Here is a 15,683-nt window from a genome sequence, read left to right on the forward strand (position 1 = left end):
TTTAATGAAATTAAATTCAACGGGTCTTCATTATCCAGCGCTATAAGATCTTTCAACATTACACAAACACAAATACTAATATTCATGTTATATTTATGTGAAAAATATGCTTTAGAAAATGTAAATAATTATATGATATAGTTAAATGCATGTTATGTAGTATACCATATAACTTATGAGAAAATATGGACGCCGTTATAATTAAGATTATGAAATATACCATATTTGATTGTAACATTTGTTGAACTAAGGTCATCTGGTTGTATTTTCCATTATAAATTAATACAATTATTCTATCAGAGGCCGTAGTGAAACATTATCAGTTTTATGGATTATCCTATCAAGATGACACTTGACAAATTCGCCTATAATTAGATGTTGTGTCTCCAAATGGATTAAAGATAGTAAGACGATATACGAGCATCCTGCCAACTAGTTGTACTCGTACAAGACCTCTTCTGTAACATTAGACTCTCAGCTTTGTTAGGTAATCCTTCTCACACGGATCAGAGGCGAGATGTTATTTTTTCTCAGTAAACTGGAAATCAACCTCTCGCCCTTCAAGAAGTATAAGTACCTATTTTAGGATTAGCTCTAATTCCGTATTGTCTTATCTGAATCTATCCGCTGCTCTTTACGCCTAAAGTATTTACAATTTAGAAGTGTTGTATTTACTAATAGTTTGCCACAGCTAACATTATGAAACATTGTAAAAACACAAATGAAACTTTGAGTATATAATTAAAGTGTCATCTCCAACTTATTCCGTGACACATTGTCATATTTCACGTCATCAGAATGCCGATAGGAAGAACGGTTAGGGTACCGAGAAATACAGAGGAACGTTTTTTGAGACTGATTAAACATCTTAATCCTAAAATATATAAATTAGAAAGTCAAAAAGACAAACAGATAGAGGATTTGTGCATTAAACTTCATCAATGGAGGTATGCATCCTTTTCGCGAACACCTGGTATCATCACTATTTTATAGTGATTCATAAACACGTGCTTATTTATTATATATTCGAATCGTACTAAGGACTCTGCTAGAGATTGTAGTTATGATCATGGAAATGGTTTTTGTCACTTTTATTTATTGAAAAGGTATATATGAAGCATTAGTACGAGAGATGTTCAACGAAACTTTAAGAAACTGAAACATATCAGTCCTAAATTGAATTGTGATAGTGACAGCTTTCCTTTCCAATGTATTTCACATGTTGTAAATTTAATTTCATATAGCGGTGAAACAACAATGAATACGTCTACGGCGTTTAGTATGCCTCTTTAATTTACAACGGATGTGTCAATTTCTTATGTGATTTTCTTTCCCTTGTAGCACAGCCACCACCAGAAGAACAGGAAGCCATACCCTATCATGGTGTATATTCACGGAGGGTCCTACCAGACTGGCATGGGGTCAATGCTAGACGGTGCACCACTGGCCACACATGAAGTCATCGTCATCACTTTAAATTACAGACTGGGCCCACTCGGTAAATTCTCAACCTTGAATGGTCATAGGTCTACCCAAATTTATTTTCATATTATCAAAGGTATCAAAGGATATACATATTGACAAACAGTCAATGTGAATAGAGGACAAGGGCCTACTGAATAAACGAGTAGAATGCATTCAGAATGCATCTGCTTTTCTTGCAGATGAACAAAACCATTTGTCAGAAATGTCATTGTTTACGACAATCCGTTCTGTACGGAGTTATGTTATTCTAGAAAATAATTTAACGTTTTCCTGGACATTTAACGAAATATGTGAACGGTGAAAATGCAGGTACACATTACACACTCCTAGACGCGAAATGCCATTCACACGTTTGCTCATGAACGTCGTCTGTAAACGTTTGTTTCAATTTAAACAAATTGAAATGATAACAAAGGGTATGATTGTCTTAGTACCCCGATGACCTCAATTGTTTATTCTTCAAACCGTCCTGGAATGTGTTGAACGTGTTGTCATGACAACGTCAAATGTTTCACATTCCCCAATTACCAAGTGTTGATACGTACAAACTAAGCTATAGGAACCAGATGTAGATTGCAGGGTTGATTTAGCAATGTCACATGTGCTGGTTTGGTCAGGTGGTCTCACTTTTAATGTTTGCCTTAGGACAAATATGTGGGGAAGTGTCTTTTGTTGAGCGTTTATTTTATCAGAGGTTGACCTTGACAAGGTGCCTTATTTAATCCTTCCTTCTTGTCTCTATGGTCAACCTCCACATTTCAATAGATTTCATTTAAATATTGTTTTATATTTGTTGACCTCAGTGAGTAGTCATATATGTACATATATTTTACATTGATAGGATAGACATGTGGCTTCTTGCGTAGGGGTTTCAAATGGTCGGGATTGATACCTGTACACATACATGCACGTAAGCATTAATATATATGTATATTAACAGTATGCATTATTATATCCTAATGTGGACACCATCACCCGCACGAATGCTCCTGTTTATGTCATATCGTTGACTCTCACCAAGGTTACCAGAATATTCTAATAACGGTCTGTAATAATATTGAGGGGCTATAAATTATATATGTGTTCTTATATGACGTTGCTCTGTTTATGAACTATTTTATATCATCTTTTAACAGTTTACTTAATACACAGTCAAATATGTTTTAAAGGATTCCTGTCTGCTGCGGATTCTGAAATACCCGGGAATTTTGGAATGCTTGACCAAATACAAGGTTTAAAGTGGATCAAGGAGAACATAGCAGTATTTGGTGGTGATCCAGAGCGAATTACTATAGACGGTCACAGCGCCGGCGGATGCAGTGTTGGTCTCCTGATGTTTTCTCCTTTAGCTAGAGGTACAGTGACTTGCAATCCATACTAACTTATTCTGGAGAACTCCTATAGTCACGCTACAACATAATGTAATCCGGGAAGCACTTTAACCTAATTGATCACTGTGAGTGAGTTGAGGTTAACGCCGCTGACAGTATTCCAGTTACATCACGGCGTGTCTGCTTAATGTGGGAGAAAAGCCCGAAGTAATGCAGGTCTCGGAGGTTTACCACTTTGGTGAAACCCTCGAGCACGGGTATGGTGCTCACACACCTAGAAACATAATTGGTGTGGTCATTATGAAAAAAATGCTTATAAAGACTATAACTAAACCACTAGCAAGTATATCACGGTATGGAAATGAGATACATGTACATTGTCCTTATGAAATAACGAAGTGATTTCAATTGACCAGAAATTAATCTAACATGTAACGATATTTTCTGCATACTAGTATATATTTTCAAATCTCACTGATACTAAACATCAACGCTCACATGAACAAAAATGTTTCAGAAGAAGTATATCGTAATTCCTAATAAATATGGCACATACATAATGTCATTATGACATTATTTCCTGTAATTTTGCATAAAAAAGAAAATATAAATATTTCGTGTTGTGTTGAGACATTGTAACGATTTAAGTTTACCAACATGTACCGATTTAAAAATGCGTTCACGTAGTAGAATAAAGGTTATTGTCACGCTCAAAGTAAATGCATTATTTCAACAAAATAAGTGTGACAACATCCAGTAAAATTGTTCACAACTAAACAGTCTCCGTTCAGAGTACTGATGCCCTGCCGAACAAATGTTTCCCCTGTATATCGGCGCCCATAATTCTTCGCAGCATTATATTTTCTGATTGCAGGAGGCTATAAATGTGTCATATTTACGTAATATCTCCCGTCACCAGTTTTTCATTTGACTTCTTTCAGGTCTGTTTCAAGGAGTAATTCAGCAAAGTGGCTCCCCGTTTGCCCACTGGGCGTTGACGAGGCACAGGAGAGGACCCGACTTTTACTTTAAGTACTTTTCAGCTGCATTAGGGTGTGCAGCGAACAGCACGAAATTAATCAAAAAGTGCCTCAAAAGCCTACCGTCCGAACAGATAGAGAGGATGATATATGAGAAGATTGAGGCGAGTACATATATTTTCATATATTTTTATTTGCATCCGACAATAAACATTTATTACCGGCGTTTTCGCGTTTTTAACATTACGGGATAGGTTTTTGCTAAATCTTGGTATTTTTCACATAACGATATGTATCTATTTGAATCATATCATCAGTTCGGTTTAAGGAGAATGTTTGTATTTTGGGCACAAAATGTAATAGCCGATTTTCCATTGCAATGCTTGTGATGACGAAATGAGGGTCGACATCAGATTGAAATGAAGTTTTTCAGTTTGGAAAATCTGCCTTACAGAACAAATTGTTTAATCAATAAAATAATATCTAACAAGATTCGCTGACAGTTTATAGCATAGAATTGGTCGTGATGCTGGCCACCTTTTGATATCAGTTTTACCCTTTTAGGCAAACTACCAAAGGTATCCACGGTAATAGACCTGAATAAAATGAAACTTTGTTGTTGAAATAATTGGTTTATGACATTACAAAAAGAAGAGAAATAATATAGTATGAAGATTTCGGATGAAATAGGTCCGTACAACAGTGCTTATTGGATTGAAATAATGCACGTCACACGCTGGTATCAGTGCTTATCGCACTGGTGGGTGTGGGGGTTGGGTGTGGGTGTGGGGTATGTCTTGTCATGTTTTCAGTCAATGATTTGGCCCAACCACGATTATTCACGACGCGAATAGTTGCAATATTACTATGGCGTTAAACAACATTCACTCACTGCTATATCAATGATACACTTTCCCACAGCTGAAATGAATCGATGCGCTTAAGCATTTATTATAAACCCTGTCCACACTAAAGACAGACACGTTTCAAATGTGTCACATAATCTGTGGGGTTTGTTTTATTCACAATCACGCCGCCGGGAACAATCAATGGCGGGAGATTTGCACCAAACTTTACTCAGTATAGAATGTCGGCCTGGGCTAGCATACTGACACATATTTCTCATTCGTCAATAGTCGACTGCAGGCCCAATTCTACTTTTGTGTTCTACAGCATTGATCTAATGATTTTGTCGTTTATACCGTTTAAGTGCGGCAGTTTTCATCTCAGCTTAAAAGATTTAAAGAACTACCGTACACGAGCACTCAAATCGGACCGATGTGGATGTTGAATGTGAAAAATGGCACTCTATTCATTATTTTACCATTCATCCGTTCCAGGATTAATACTATTCATTCACTCTGCATTATTTCAATCTTTTATTCTTTCCATCATTTAATCATATTTTGATCACTGATAATTCATTATAAGCATATACACAATGCAATGTATTTATCAATATTTGTTTTAGTCAATCGTTCAACTATCCCTTTTCTGTATTTCCCTGATCAGTGTCATTTATCATGTAACACACTCACTCATTGTGGTTTTAACACTGATTTTGTAACGACGGCCAAACCGTGTGCTTGTCGTGAAAGAGACCTGGGTTCGATTGCCAACGCTTGAAATACACGAATCCCATTCTCTTCCGTCGTCTCAAGCACTGTAAACTATTTCTTTACTATCATCTATTAGAACAGGGCATTCGGTTAGCCAAATGGTAAAGCGTCGGTTTATCGTGACGAAGGATCGGTTTCGATTTCCAACATGGATGTAATGTATGATACCACTGCTTTATGAGTATGTTGGAATAGTTCTAAAAGTCACCTCATCTTACCCTCTCACTCCAGACCACCTAGTACCACAGCTATTATTAAAGTAACAATTTAATATAGACTCTCTATTTTGGATCCAACAATGTCAAGGAAGTTTGCATTTTCTGTCTCAGGGTGCCGGGAGTCTTTCCAAGCTGTGACTGACCGTACTCTTACCTAGCTCACTTGGCACATTGCCCCAAATAAAGGCATCACAGATTGATCAACAGCTCATCGTAACCCGACGGACATTTTCTGTCTCAGGGTGCCGGGAGTCTTTCCAAGCTGTGACTGACCGTACTCGTACCTAGCTCACTTGGCACATTGCCCCAAATAAAGGCATCACAGATTGATCAACAGCTCATCGTAACCCGACGGACATTTTCTGTCTCAGGGTGCCGGGAGTCTTTCCAAGCTGTGACTGACCGTACTCGTACCTAGCTCACTTGGCACATTGCCCCAAATAAAGGCATCACAGATTGATCAACAGCTCATCGTAACCCGACGGACATTTTCTGTCTCAGGGTGCCGGGAGTCTTTCCAAGCTGTGACTGACTGTACTCGTACCTAGCTCACTTGGCACACTGCCCCAAATAAAGGAATCACAGATTGATCAACAGCTCATCGTAACCCGACGGACATTTTCAAGATGGGGAGACGATAAAACGCGATAGGCTTCGATAGATTTTAGATTAGGTACTGGCGTTCTAATTTTTCTTGAACCATGAATGTCGATTTTCGGGTTTCGGGACAGAATGGACTTTGCAGTAACGATTTTTGAAGTAAATGTACAGTTTATGATCAAAGCTCTTTAAAAAGTTTTAATTACTTTATTGCTTAGGCTATGTTCTATTGAGACAATAGATTTACATCCGGATACTTCTTGAAAACCACTTTGATAAGATTAGCAACGTTTACTGTGAAGTATCAAATTTACGTTTTGACACATTGTGTTGGGACTCAAGATAACGTTATGCATCTTATTTCACTGCAACATAAATGACATCGCGTCTTGACAACTAAGGAAATCATATCCCATATGCTTCATGTCAGCTGACGGCATATTCTCTCTATGGATGTGTTTACGTCAGGGTTTGCCACTGTTTGTTATCTCCGACATTTACGTCAGCATTGCTAGATCTAATGCTTCCATTACTGACATTATACCTTTCACGACCAACCAGATAGGTCCGCCATTGTGATGTATGATCCAATGCACTGCGGGTCTCTCGTCGAGCGCTGTTCCCCTCTGCAGGGGACTTAACTCGTTTTTCACATATATACAGATTTATTATATGCATGTAGAAATATACATTCACACCTGCGGCTATTATGATGTGTTGGCAAGGCAACCAACAAGATAGTTAGAATTTATTTGCAAGATCGACCGTGATAAAGTCCGAGGAAGGTGGTTCGGGTGTGAGTTATCTCCCTTGATTTACTCTGGTATCCGGCGAACATTCTTATGAGATTGCATCTAGTTCCCCCCCCCCCCCTCCACTGTACATCCCTCACAGGGATGTGAAAAAAAGGTTCCATGGGTCTTTGTACCTGGGCATCTGATGGACAATGTCGGGCGTGGATGGTTCTAAACTGAGACGTTTTATCAAATATCAGAGAACCGGCGTGACGTTCCCGGTCACATGGTGCCGTGGTAAAATACTTCGAGATATAATCTCAATCGTACTCATAGATAGTCCCGTGCTCGTGGGTTTCACCGAAGTGATAAACGTCTGAGATCTGCATCACTTCGGGCTTCCCTCCCACATCAAGCTGACACGCCGCGACAAACTGGAATACGTTAAGCGGCGTTAAACCCAACTCAGTCACTCACTCATACATAGTCGGTTATCGGTTCATCCGATCGCTGGGATATTGTTATTAGTTGTCATCCATATGATTTAGTTTGAGATGACTTCTCTGCATGCGAGAACTCACTTGTAAACCTACAATTTAAATGTTGGGGAGTCTTCACTTTTCTGGGTGAGTTTGACCAGGCAGCTCTTCTTGTTAGAAGTCCCATTCGCTGTCTGGGCTGCGTGTAGAGTGTGCAAGCGCCCTGAGCTGATGATGAGCATAACCAGCCTGACTGTGCCAGGATAATCCAAATCCTCTTTGCTGCGTTTTTTAAATTTTAATCTGTAATAATTAATAATCTTTAATAATAATAATAATAACTGATCAGTGTAAATTTAACATGCATTCTCGGATCCCCGGGGATTATTCAGATACAATACTCCAGATAATACGAAGTCAGTTCGAACGAAAGGAATATGGGCGCAAGGCTAGCCTGGTGGTTAAAGCGTTCGCTCGTCACGCCGAAGACCCGGGTTCGATTCCCCACATGGGTGAATCCCATTTCTGTTGTCTTCCGCCGTGATATTGTATGAATATTGCCAAAAGCGGTGTAAAACCATACTCACTCGCTCACTGGAACGAAAGGTCTGATATGAGGTGGTCAGGTGTTCAGTAGGTGGTGGATAATGACATAACGATTTTGCAGGCGCCATGAGCGGCTGTATTATGAATTCTGACTTTTGTGCACTACTATAAGATCAATACGTTACACAAGCTGTGAGTTTGCCATTTCATCAACATTAAACCATTTACAGATACCATAAACGAACTGGATTAATATTATGGTAGTGTGTAATTGTATCATATCAGTAATGTCCATTATGAGGAATGCACGGGTGGTCTAATCGTCCACGGCACTGGAATTAGTCGTGCAGAGCTGCGTCCCTGAGTAGTGCAAGCATCTGCGCTTGGTGAAAGTGAATCACACAATCGCCGTGAATATGATGATGAGGCTTGGTTTGTCAGCACTCGTAGCTCGTCGATTTTACCAATTTATCGTGGTAAAATATAAACATCTACAGCTTGTCTCAATTGGATTGTCCTCCATATACTTGATGCGCAATAATCAATTCTCAACACTACACAATATACACAGACATAGATATTTTTAAAACTGCATTGACTATCTATGGAAGTCACTTTGTTGCTAGGTTCCTCATAGGTGCCAAATAATGTAGAAGTCCACTCCAAATTAACGTAAAAACATACGTTTGTCACCAGTCTTCTGTCGATGGTCTGAAATGTATAGGCCAATTATCACACGTCACTATCGAATTAAACTATTCCGTAACCCTCGCAGCCGTGATTATTGTTGGCGATAATCATTTCATTATATCTAATCGTTATATTCTACATAACACCCCATATTTTACAGTCCGTTTATCTGCAACTTCTTCTTATTGCGATTAACTATGTTGTACTATGTTCAATAATCAATATATTTTCTTGTGTTGTAGATGCCCCTGTCTCTTGTCCCCCCATTCCGGCCAGTGGTCGATGGTTACTTCCTGCCGGACACGCCAGAAAGATTAGCGGTCAAGGGTCCAGTGAACGCTAAGTACTTCCTGACGGGCGCCACTCAGGATGAGGGGGTTATTGCGGGTAGGTCTCCAACAGGATACTGCATTGAACCCTGTAGTGCTTATAAAATATTTAGTAGTGCGAAAACATTAGTTATGAAAGGAAGCCTCTGGAGGTAAGGGTAAAACTTAAAACAAAACAATGTATTTGAAAAAATCATCTGCTAAAGAAGGAGGTCATTTAAAGACTTTCAGGCCTTTTATAAACATTTGAGTTGTTGAAGTTTTGAAAATGTTTCGGAGACAAGGTTCTGATTTACATATGATATTCTCCCACATAATGCACATATTTGCATTTCATTCAGAATAATTTGAAGAAATTGCCACGAATGACCTTGATAATATGTTTAGTTTCACCGTCACATTATGATGAATGAGATATAGCATGCGACTTATTGACGATACCATTGTATACAGACACATTTCAAATGTACAACAACAGGTCAATGCTGTCACGGCAGGTAGAAAGTAGTATTCAGACGACGTAAGGGATATAATTTTTTGTGTGTATATTAGGTGCGTAAAATAACCAAAAAAACCCGATGAAAACAAAGCTCTAAACTGGTAGTTCGCTACAAGAAGATTGGTATTGATCATCATGTATAATGAATCACCTTTGTTTTCTTTAATAAATGCTAAACAAATGATCTGTGTTACAGCAATACCTTTCGTAAAGGAGCACGGAACGGGAAAACATGGCTCTCAAAAGTTATTGGCAGTGATGAACTGCTTCCGGGGTGATTTACCTGAAGTAGAAGGAATTGTGGGTATGTAAATCAGCTCTTCTTTGCATGTATTCAGAGTCGAATTAGCCTACCACTCATTTCTTTAAAAAGACGCCGTGAAGTGTATCTGTAAGCGGCATTAAGCGTCCGTTGGTAATTTCTTGAAATATGACATTACACAGAAGAAACCGCGAAGGCCTTCACACACTTGGATTATATAGTGCAAGGTCTTTGTATCTATGTCTCTCTCTAATAGACATTGTGAGCTTTGATGAGACAGACAAGCTTATGTTCGAAGGTAATCCAATCCACTATTAAAACGTTCCTAGCTTTGACGTAATGCGAATGACCTTGTGGAAGTAATAACCAGAGTATCCACACATAATCCAGACTAAAGAGATTTGATTTTAACCTAAAGGAACATATTGAAACGTTACAAGTATATACATTTCGTCTGTAGCGGAGACATATCCAAACTTTAAAGTCATTAGTATGAAGTTCAAAACGTTCACCGTTAATAAATACGGCGTAAGACTATAACCCTGTCACCACCCTGTCACCTGAGGCCTCTAGCCTTCAGATCTCTTCCTCTCGCCACCATTGATCCTACAGATCGATACCTCTTCAGTGGCATCGATTACCATCTAGAAATCAACCAAGATTCAATCTTAAATGGGTCTTGATCTACCAGGAGCTTAAGATTGTCTATCTGTTAAAGGTCACGAACGTGACAAAGCCGGAAGTCTATGTCGTCAACAAAGACGACGTAAACAGTAGTTATTGTAGAAAGATTACGCAAAAGGAAGACCACGGGGGTTCTGGGTTTTCGGAATGGGGGAATGTGCATTATATTATGGTAAGGGCCAATAGCCGAAGTCAAATTCCAGTGAAGCATATAATTCTGAATTATATTTTCTTTAAGAGACTTGGCGTGGGGTCCTTATTTTCCCATTTTCAACGAGAAATAATTATAGATAATCTGTTAAATGTCAAGGTAATAGAAAAAGGTTGGTTTTATTGGTTATTGATTTAGGTTACGTTATGATAAAGGGAACAGAGTTCATCAGGTGTAGCCAGAAGTTTTATAATGGAAGATAACGTGGTGTAAATACACGTATGTGATTGACACCGACTTAAAAAGTAGGTTACACAGAGATGTAAATGTAGGTAATAGTGATTTTCTCCATATCTCTTTCATAACTAACTTCATTTGATTCACTTAAGTTTGGGCTTGTACGTATTGGCTTGATTATCTGTTTACTGGATAGGTCTGTAACGATTCAGCGTCTGTAATGATTCAGCGTTGTGCCCCGATACAATCTCTCGTCCAGATATCACGCATTGATATGAAACGATAGTGTGTGTACGGTGAATACATGTTTATGATATGGAATGAAGTTCCTGATGGAATCCTGGTGTGCTCTCAAGTCTTTATTAGTTTAATTAACAACAGTTTACTGTATTTGGACGCTTATGATGAGTAAATATGAATGTACCGCTACGATTTAATATCGATATATCTATTGCATCGCTACAAAATATATAGCTACAGCCTTTTAGTCCTTGCTAAGACTATTGCTTGGTTTCTTCTCCATTTGATACTGATTTATAAACATATGTTCATGATATAGTCGGAATCGTACGATGGAATTTGCTTTTAGCAGATATTTCTTTGGATTGTGGAAATTGTTTTTATCGCTTTTATTTTCAAACACGTGATCTTGCAATTTGAATTTGTGTGTGTTTGGAATAATACAAACAAACAATTTGATATAAACGATGTTCTTGCAAGTTTGAATTTGTTTGTATTTGGCATAATATAACCTCTCGTCTAGAAAGTATATTTTTGACGTTTGATTACCAGATTCCGTTATGGAGCACTATACTCAGTGGCCGTTTGACAGAGGGGAAGAATACATCAGACAGAGATTCTCAGAGGTATGTGCAATGGCACGGATTGACCATCATATCTTACGTGGTCATGCAGTCAACTCACCGTCACATCTGTCACAACTCATGTTATCGATCTCTTACCCCTCGGAGAACCAGCATTCTGACATCAAAGATGAAGTAGTTATCATACGTCTTGCACGTGAATATTGATTATAAGTCAGTCCATATCATGTGTGTCTCATCACACTGGCTTTGATCAGAGCATGCGCATCGGGATTGGCTTTCTCACTTTCCCGTAACGGCCTTGTCATTCGGAATGACGCGATCATAATCTTGACTTACTCAAAATTAGGATATTGAATGTGGAGTTGAGAAAATTTCGCTAAGGAAATGTCGGTAAATGGTGAATAATATGATTATGTTTTAGGGCCAATGACTGTTTTATGCGAGTGGAACCATAAAATGTAATTCCAGCATTGGTAATATGTATAATAACGACCATCAATATCTCAATGGACCTAGATTATATTTACGTTGGACATACATGATCTTTATAAAGGATCCACAATTACTTTCGTCCACAAATAGAAGTGAAACATGGAACGAAAATAACCACATATTTAGGGTAGCTGTGCTTTACAGCGATCTTCTATCTAAATTTGCTTTGGCAGCCATCTACCTCCGGCGATGTTAAATTGATGATATACTTAATGTATGGGAATGAGCTGAGTTGTCGTAAGTATCTGGACCTGAATCTCTGTGCTATGAAACACCTCAGACTTCCATTGATAAAGTCCATGTGTAGGGAGGGGTAAGGATACGGCTGCATATCATCGTGCAAATGCATCGATTAAAAGCTTATGAGTAAGTGAATGGGCTTCTCGGTAGTTGTAATAACACTTTAACAGCTATAACGATACACGCCTGCACCTAACAAACTTGTGATCGATAACGTGAACAACGATCAACTCTGCAGGGCACTATGAAACATAATTAGTAAGTTCAGTGATGTGAGTACGTCTTTACTAGTGGTCATCCAGACTTGCAGACTCCTCTAAGGAAAGTATTAATTGACAACAAAATAACAGTTACAACAATTAAATTTAGAATTATAAATAAAAATAAATTGCAAAATTGTCATCAACGAATTTCGATCTTATGAAGACCTAATTGCATATCTGTCAAGCTACAATAAGCGGAATGTTTTGTTTGTTTATTGTTTATTGCCTCTCACGATCAGCATATTTTGAAGGGGACCTACTCTAACACAGAATCTCCACGGAGCAACAAATGGAATAAAATGAGTTTTTCCTTCAATCCAGCCTTGGAGCAAGGCTGGAGGTCACCTATCCCAGCACTATCAATAACATTTCAGTTAGCTTTTACGATGGGGTGAAGTATGGGGTGCAACATTGTCCCCGTGGGTGTATTCTGTTTGAGAGACACATAATAACTCGGATAAGGATGACATTATCATACATCGTGTTATGAACCTCACCGTTTGTCTTGCTGTATTAGGGGTGGTATGTAGCATAGTGGTGAAAGTCTTGCCTTGTTTCTACGAAGACCCGGTTCGACTCCCAATATGGGTTAAACACGTGAAGCCATTTCTTGTGTCTCCCTACCGTGATAGGGATGGAACATAGTTGAAATCCATCTCACTGCCGTTCGGCTCAATCACGATACATAACTCCTTTGAGTACTCAATAAAAAAAATGATCATTTTCGAGAAAGGATAATCTCTGACTGATGCTGATATGGACCGTAAAGTATGCCGTTTTGAGAAAAAATGATTTATTGAAAATATAAATTCTGTTTTTTCCTCCAGATTGTTGGCGACTATTTCATCGTGGCCCCCATACACAAAGCAGCTAGCGTCCTCTCCCGACACAACCTTACAGTCTTCGTCTACAACTACGAGTACAAATCCGTCTTCGACAAATGGCAAGGTACAGACCCACACAGAACAACTGGGCGTTGTCCATGTGCACCTTGCATGATAGAAATATATTAATAGCCACTACCGTTAAATCTCCCACATGATCACCTGATACGTGAAAGGCTTAAATTGAAACCATTACTAATTCTATATCCAGCACATGTATGTCAGTCATGTCCAAGTTTCAAACTGTTTTGAGGTACGTTGAAAACACTCTGTGTATATTTATGCAAATACAAGATCAGGGACATATGGCATCTCGTTAACGCAAATAGGCCGCTGGGTAAAAAAATCCGTCTTTTGTTAGGGTTGCCTTGGGGTTAAGCCATGGCGTTCTTGTAGGTTTAGTCTCGTTGGAAATGATCTTGAAACAATTACAACAAGGGGGTTATGGGGTCATATGCTGTATTCAGTAAGTAGGTAGTCATGTGAGATATGGCATCACTCTCTATTATAAGCACAGATCCACATTTTCTGGTATAAGCATAGATCCACACTTTCTAGTATGAGTGAAGATCCACGTCTTCTGAAGTAAGCGTAGATCCATACTTTGTGGTATAACCGTAGATCCACGCATGGTATAAGCGTGGATCCTTATCTTGTGGTATAAGCGTAGATTCACGCCTTCTGGTATAAGCGTAGATGCATACCTTCTGGTATAAGCAATTAGCATAGATCCACACCTTCTGATATAATCATAGATCCACTCGTCCGTGGTATTAGCGTTGATCCTCACCTTCTGATATAATCATAGATCCACTCGTTCGTGGTATAAGCGCTTCTTCCCGAGGCAAGAGAGTTAACTGACTTTAAAAGTCCAGTTTCCACCCTTGCCGAACTAGGCTGGAATTCCTGGGCTCGATCGTAGCGCCACCAGTGGCTATTACGAGTTATGTCCATTCTATGCGTCTCCTAAGGACCAATCAGATTCAACCTCTCGTATCACTTGCATTTGTTTCAAACAAAACGGTGGCGCCCAATCAAGACGATCTGATCGATAATCAAGATCTATATTGTGATAAAACGAGTCTTACATCGCGAAGTGCATCAAATCACGTCAGGCACCTTGATTAAAAACATGAAAAGATTTAGAAAATATCTGTTGACAACGAGTTAGCGGTACGCATGCTTTGCAAATCCTGGAGTCGACCGAAATCTGCATGACACTCTACGAACCGGATTTCGATTTCGGTGCACGATTTTGATTGGACTATGCATAGACTCGTTAGTCCAGCCAAAATGTAACTCCATAATACCAGCCTAGTTCGGCAAGGGTGGAAACTGGACTTTTATAGTCATTTAACTCACTTGCCTCGGGAAGATGTATAAGCGTTGATCCTCGCCTTCTGATATAAGCATAGCCCCACATGTTCGTGGTATAAGCGTTGATCCTCACCTTCTGATATAATCATAGATCCACTCGTTCGTGGTATAAGCGTTGATCCTCGCCTGCTGATATAAGCATAGCCCCACATGTTCGTGGTATAAGCGTTGATCCTCACCTTCTAATATAAGCATAGAGCCACTCGTTCGTGGTATAAACATAGATCCACACCTTCTGATGTTAACATAGCCCCACTCGTTCGTGGTATAAGCATAGATCCACACCTTCTGATATAAGCATAGTTCCACTCTTTCGTGGTATAAGCGTAGATCCACTCGTTCTTGGTACAAGTATAGATCCACTCGTTCGTGGCATCAGCATAGATCCACACCTTCTGATCATATCATAGGTCAACATTTCGGGGTATAAGAAATAGCCCCACTACTGTGTATAAGCTTGGACTCACACCTTCGGGTATATGAGCACCTGGTATAAGCATGTATTTACACTTTCTGTGTATAAGCGTAGACCCACAAGCTTTGATCGATTCCTTTGCTGACAATTGATTATGATGGTTACGTCTTATTACATAATGATTAATAATCTGACATACTAACATGTAAACTGTTTATGATATTACCATACCGCTTTTGTTTTGTTTTGCCTTATTAATATGGTTGGTTTAAGATGCATATAATTGTTTTGTAATTTTTCGTTTTGTGATTATGCTTTGTTTGTTTTGTTGCCATTTTATG

At 38.9% G+C, this 15,683-nt stretch overlaps 1 protein-coding gene across 2 annotated transcripts in view; it reads left to right on the forward strand.

The window, feature by feature from the left end:
• LOC124111125 (acetylcholinesterase-like) overlaps positions 1-15,683 on the forward strand; it is a 93,344-nt gene that overhangs the window by 72,861 nt on the left and 4,800 nt on the right. For both annotated transcript variants that reach the window (XM_046470727.2, XM_046470728.2), the window contains exons 3-9: positions 1,342-1,498; positions 2,655-2,840; positions 3,758-3,960; positions 8,925-9,069; positions 9,707-9,814; positions 11,637-11,710; positions 13,494-13,614. In XM_046470727.2, coding sequence (XP_046326683.1) covers positions 1,342-1,498; positions 2,655-2,840; positions 3,758-3,960; positions 8,925-9,069; positions 9,707-9,814; positions 11,637-11,710; positions 13,494-13,614 — 994 coding nt within the window. The remainder of the gene's footprint in view (positions 1-1,341; positions 1,499-2,654; positions 2,841-3,757; positions 3,961-8,924; positions 9,070-9,706; positions 9,815-11,636; positions 11,711-13,493; positions 13,615-15,683) is intronic.

The sequence above is a fragment of the Haliotis rufescens genome, unplaced genomic scaffold (genome assembly GCF_023055435.1).
Source record: "Haliotis rufescens isolate VD_foot unplaced genomic scaffold, xgHalRufe1.0.p SCAF_2, whole genome shotgun sequence".
In the NCBI taxonomy this organism is placed as follows: domain Eukaryota; kingdom Metazoa; phylum Mollusca; class Gastropoda; order Lepetellida; family Haliotidae; genus Haliotis; species Haliotis rufescens.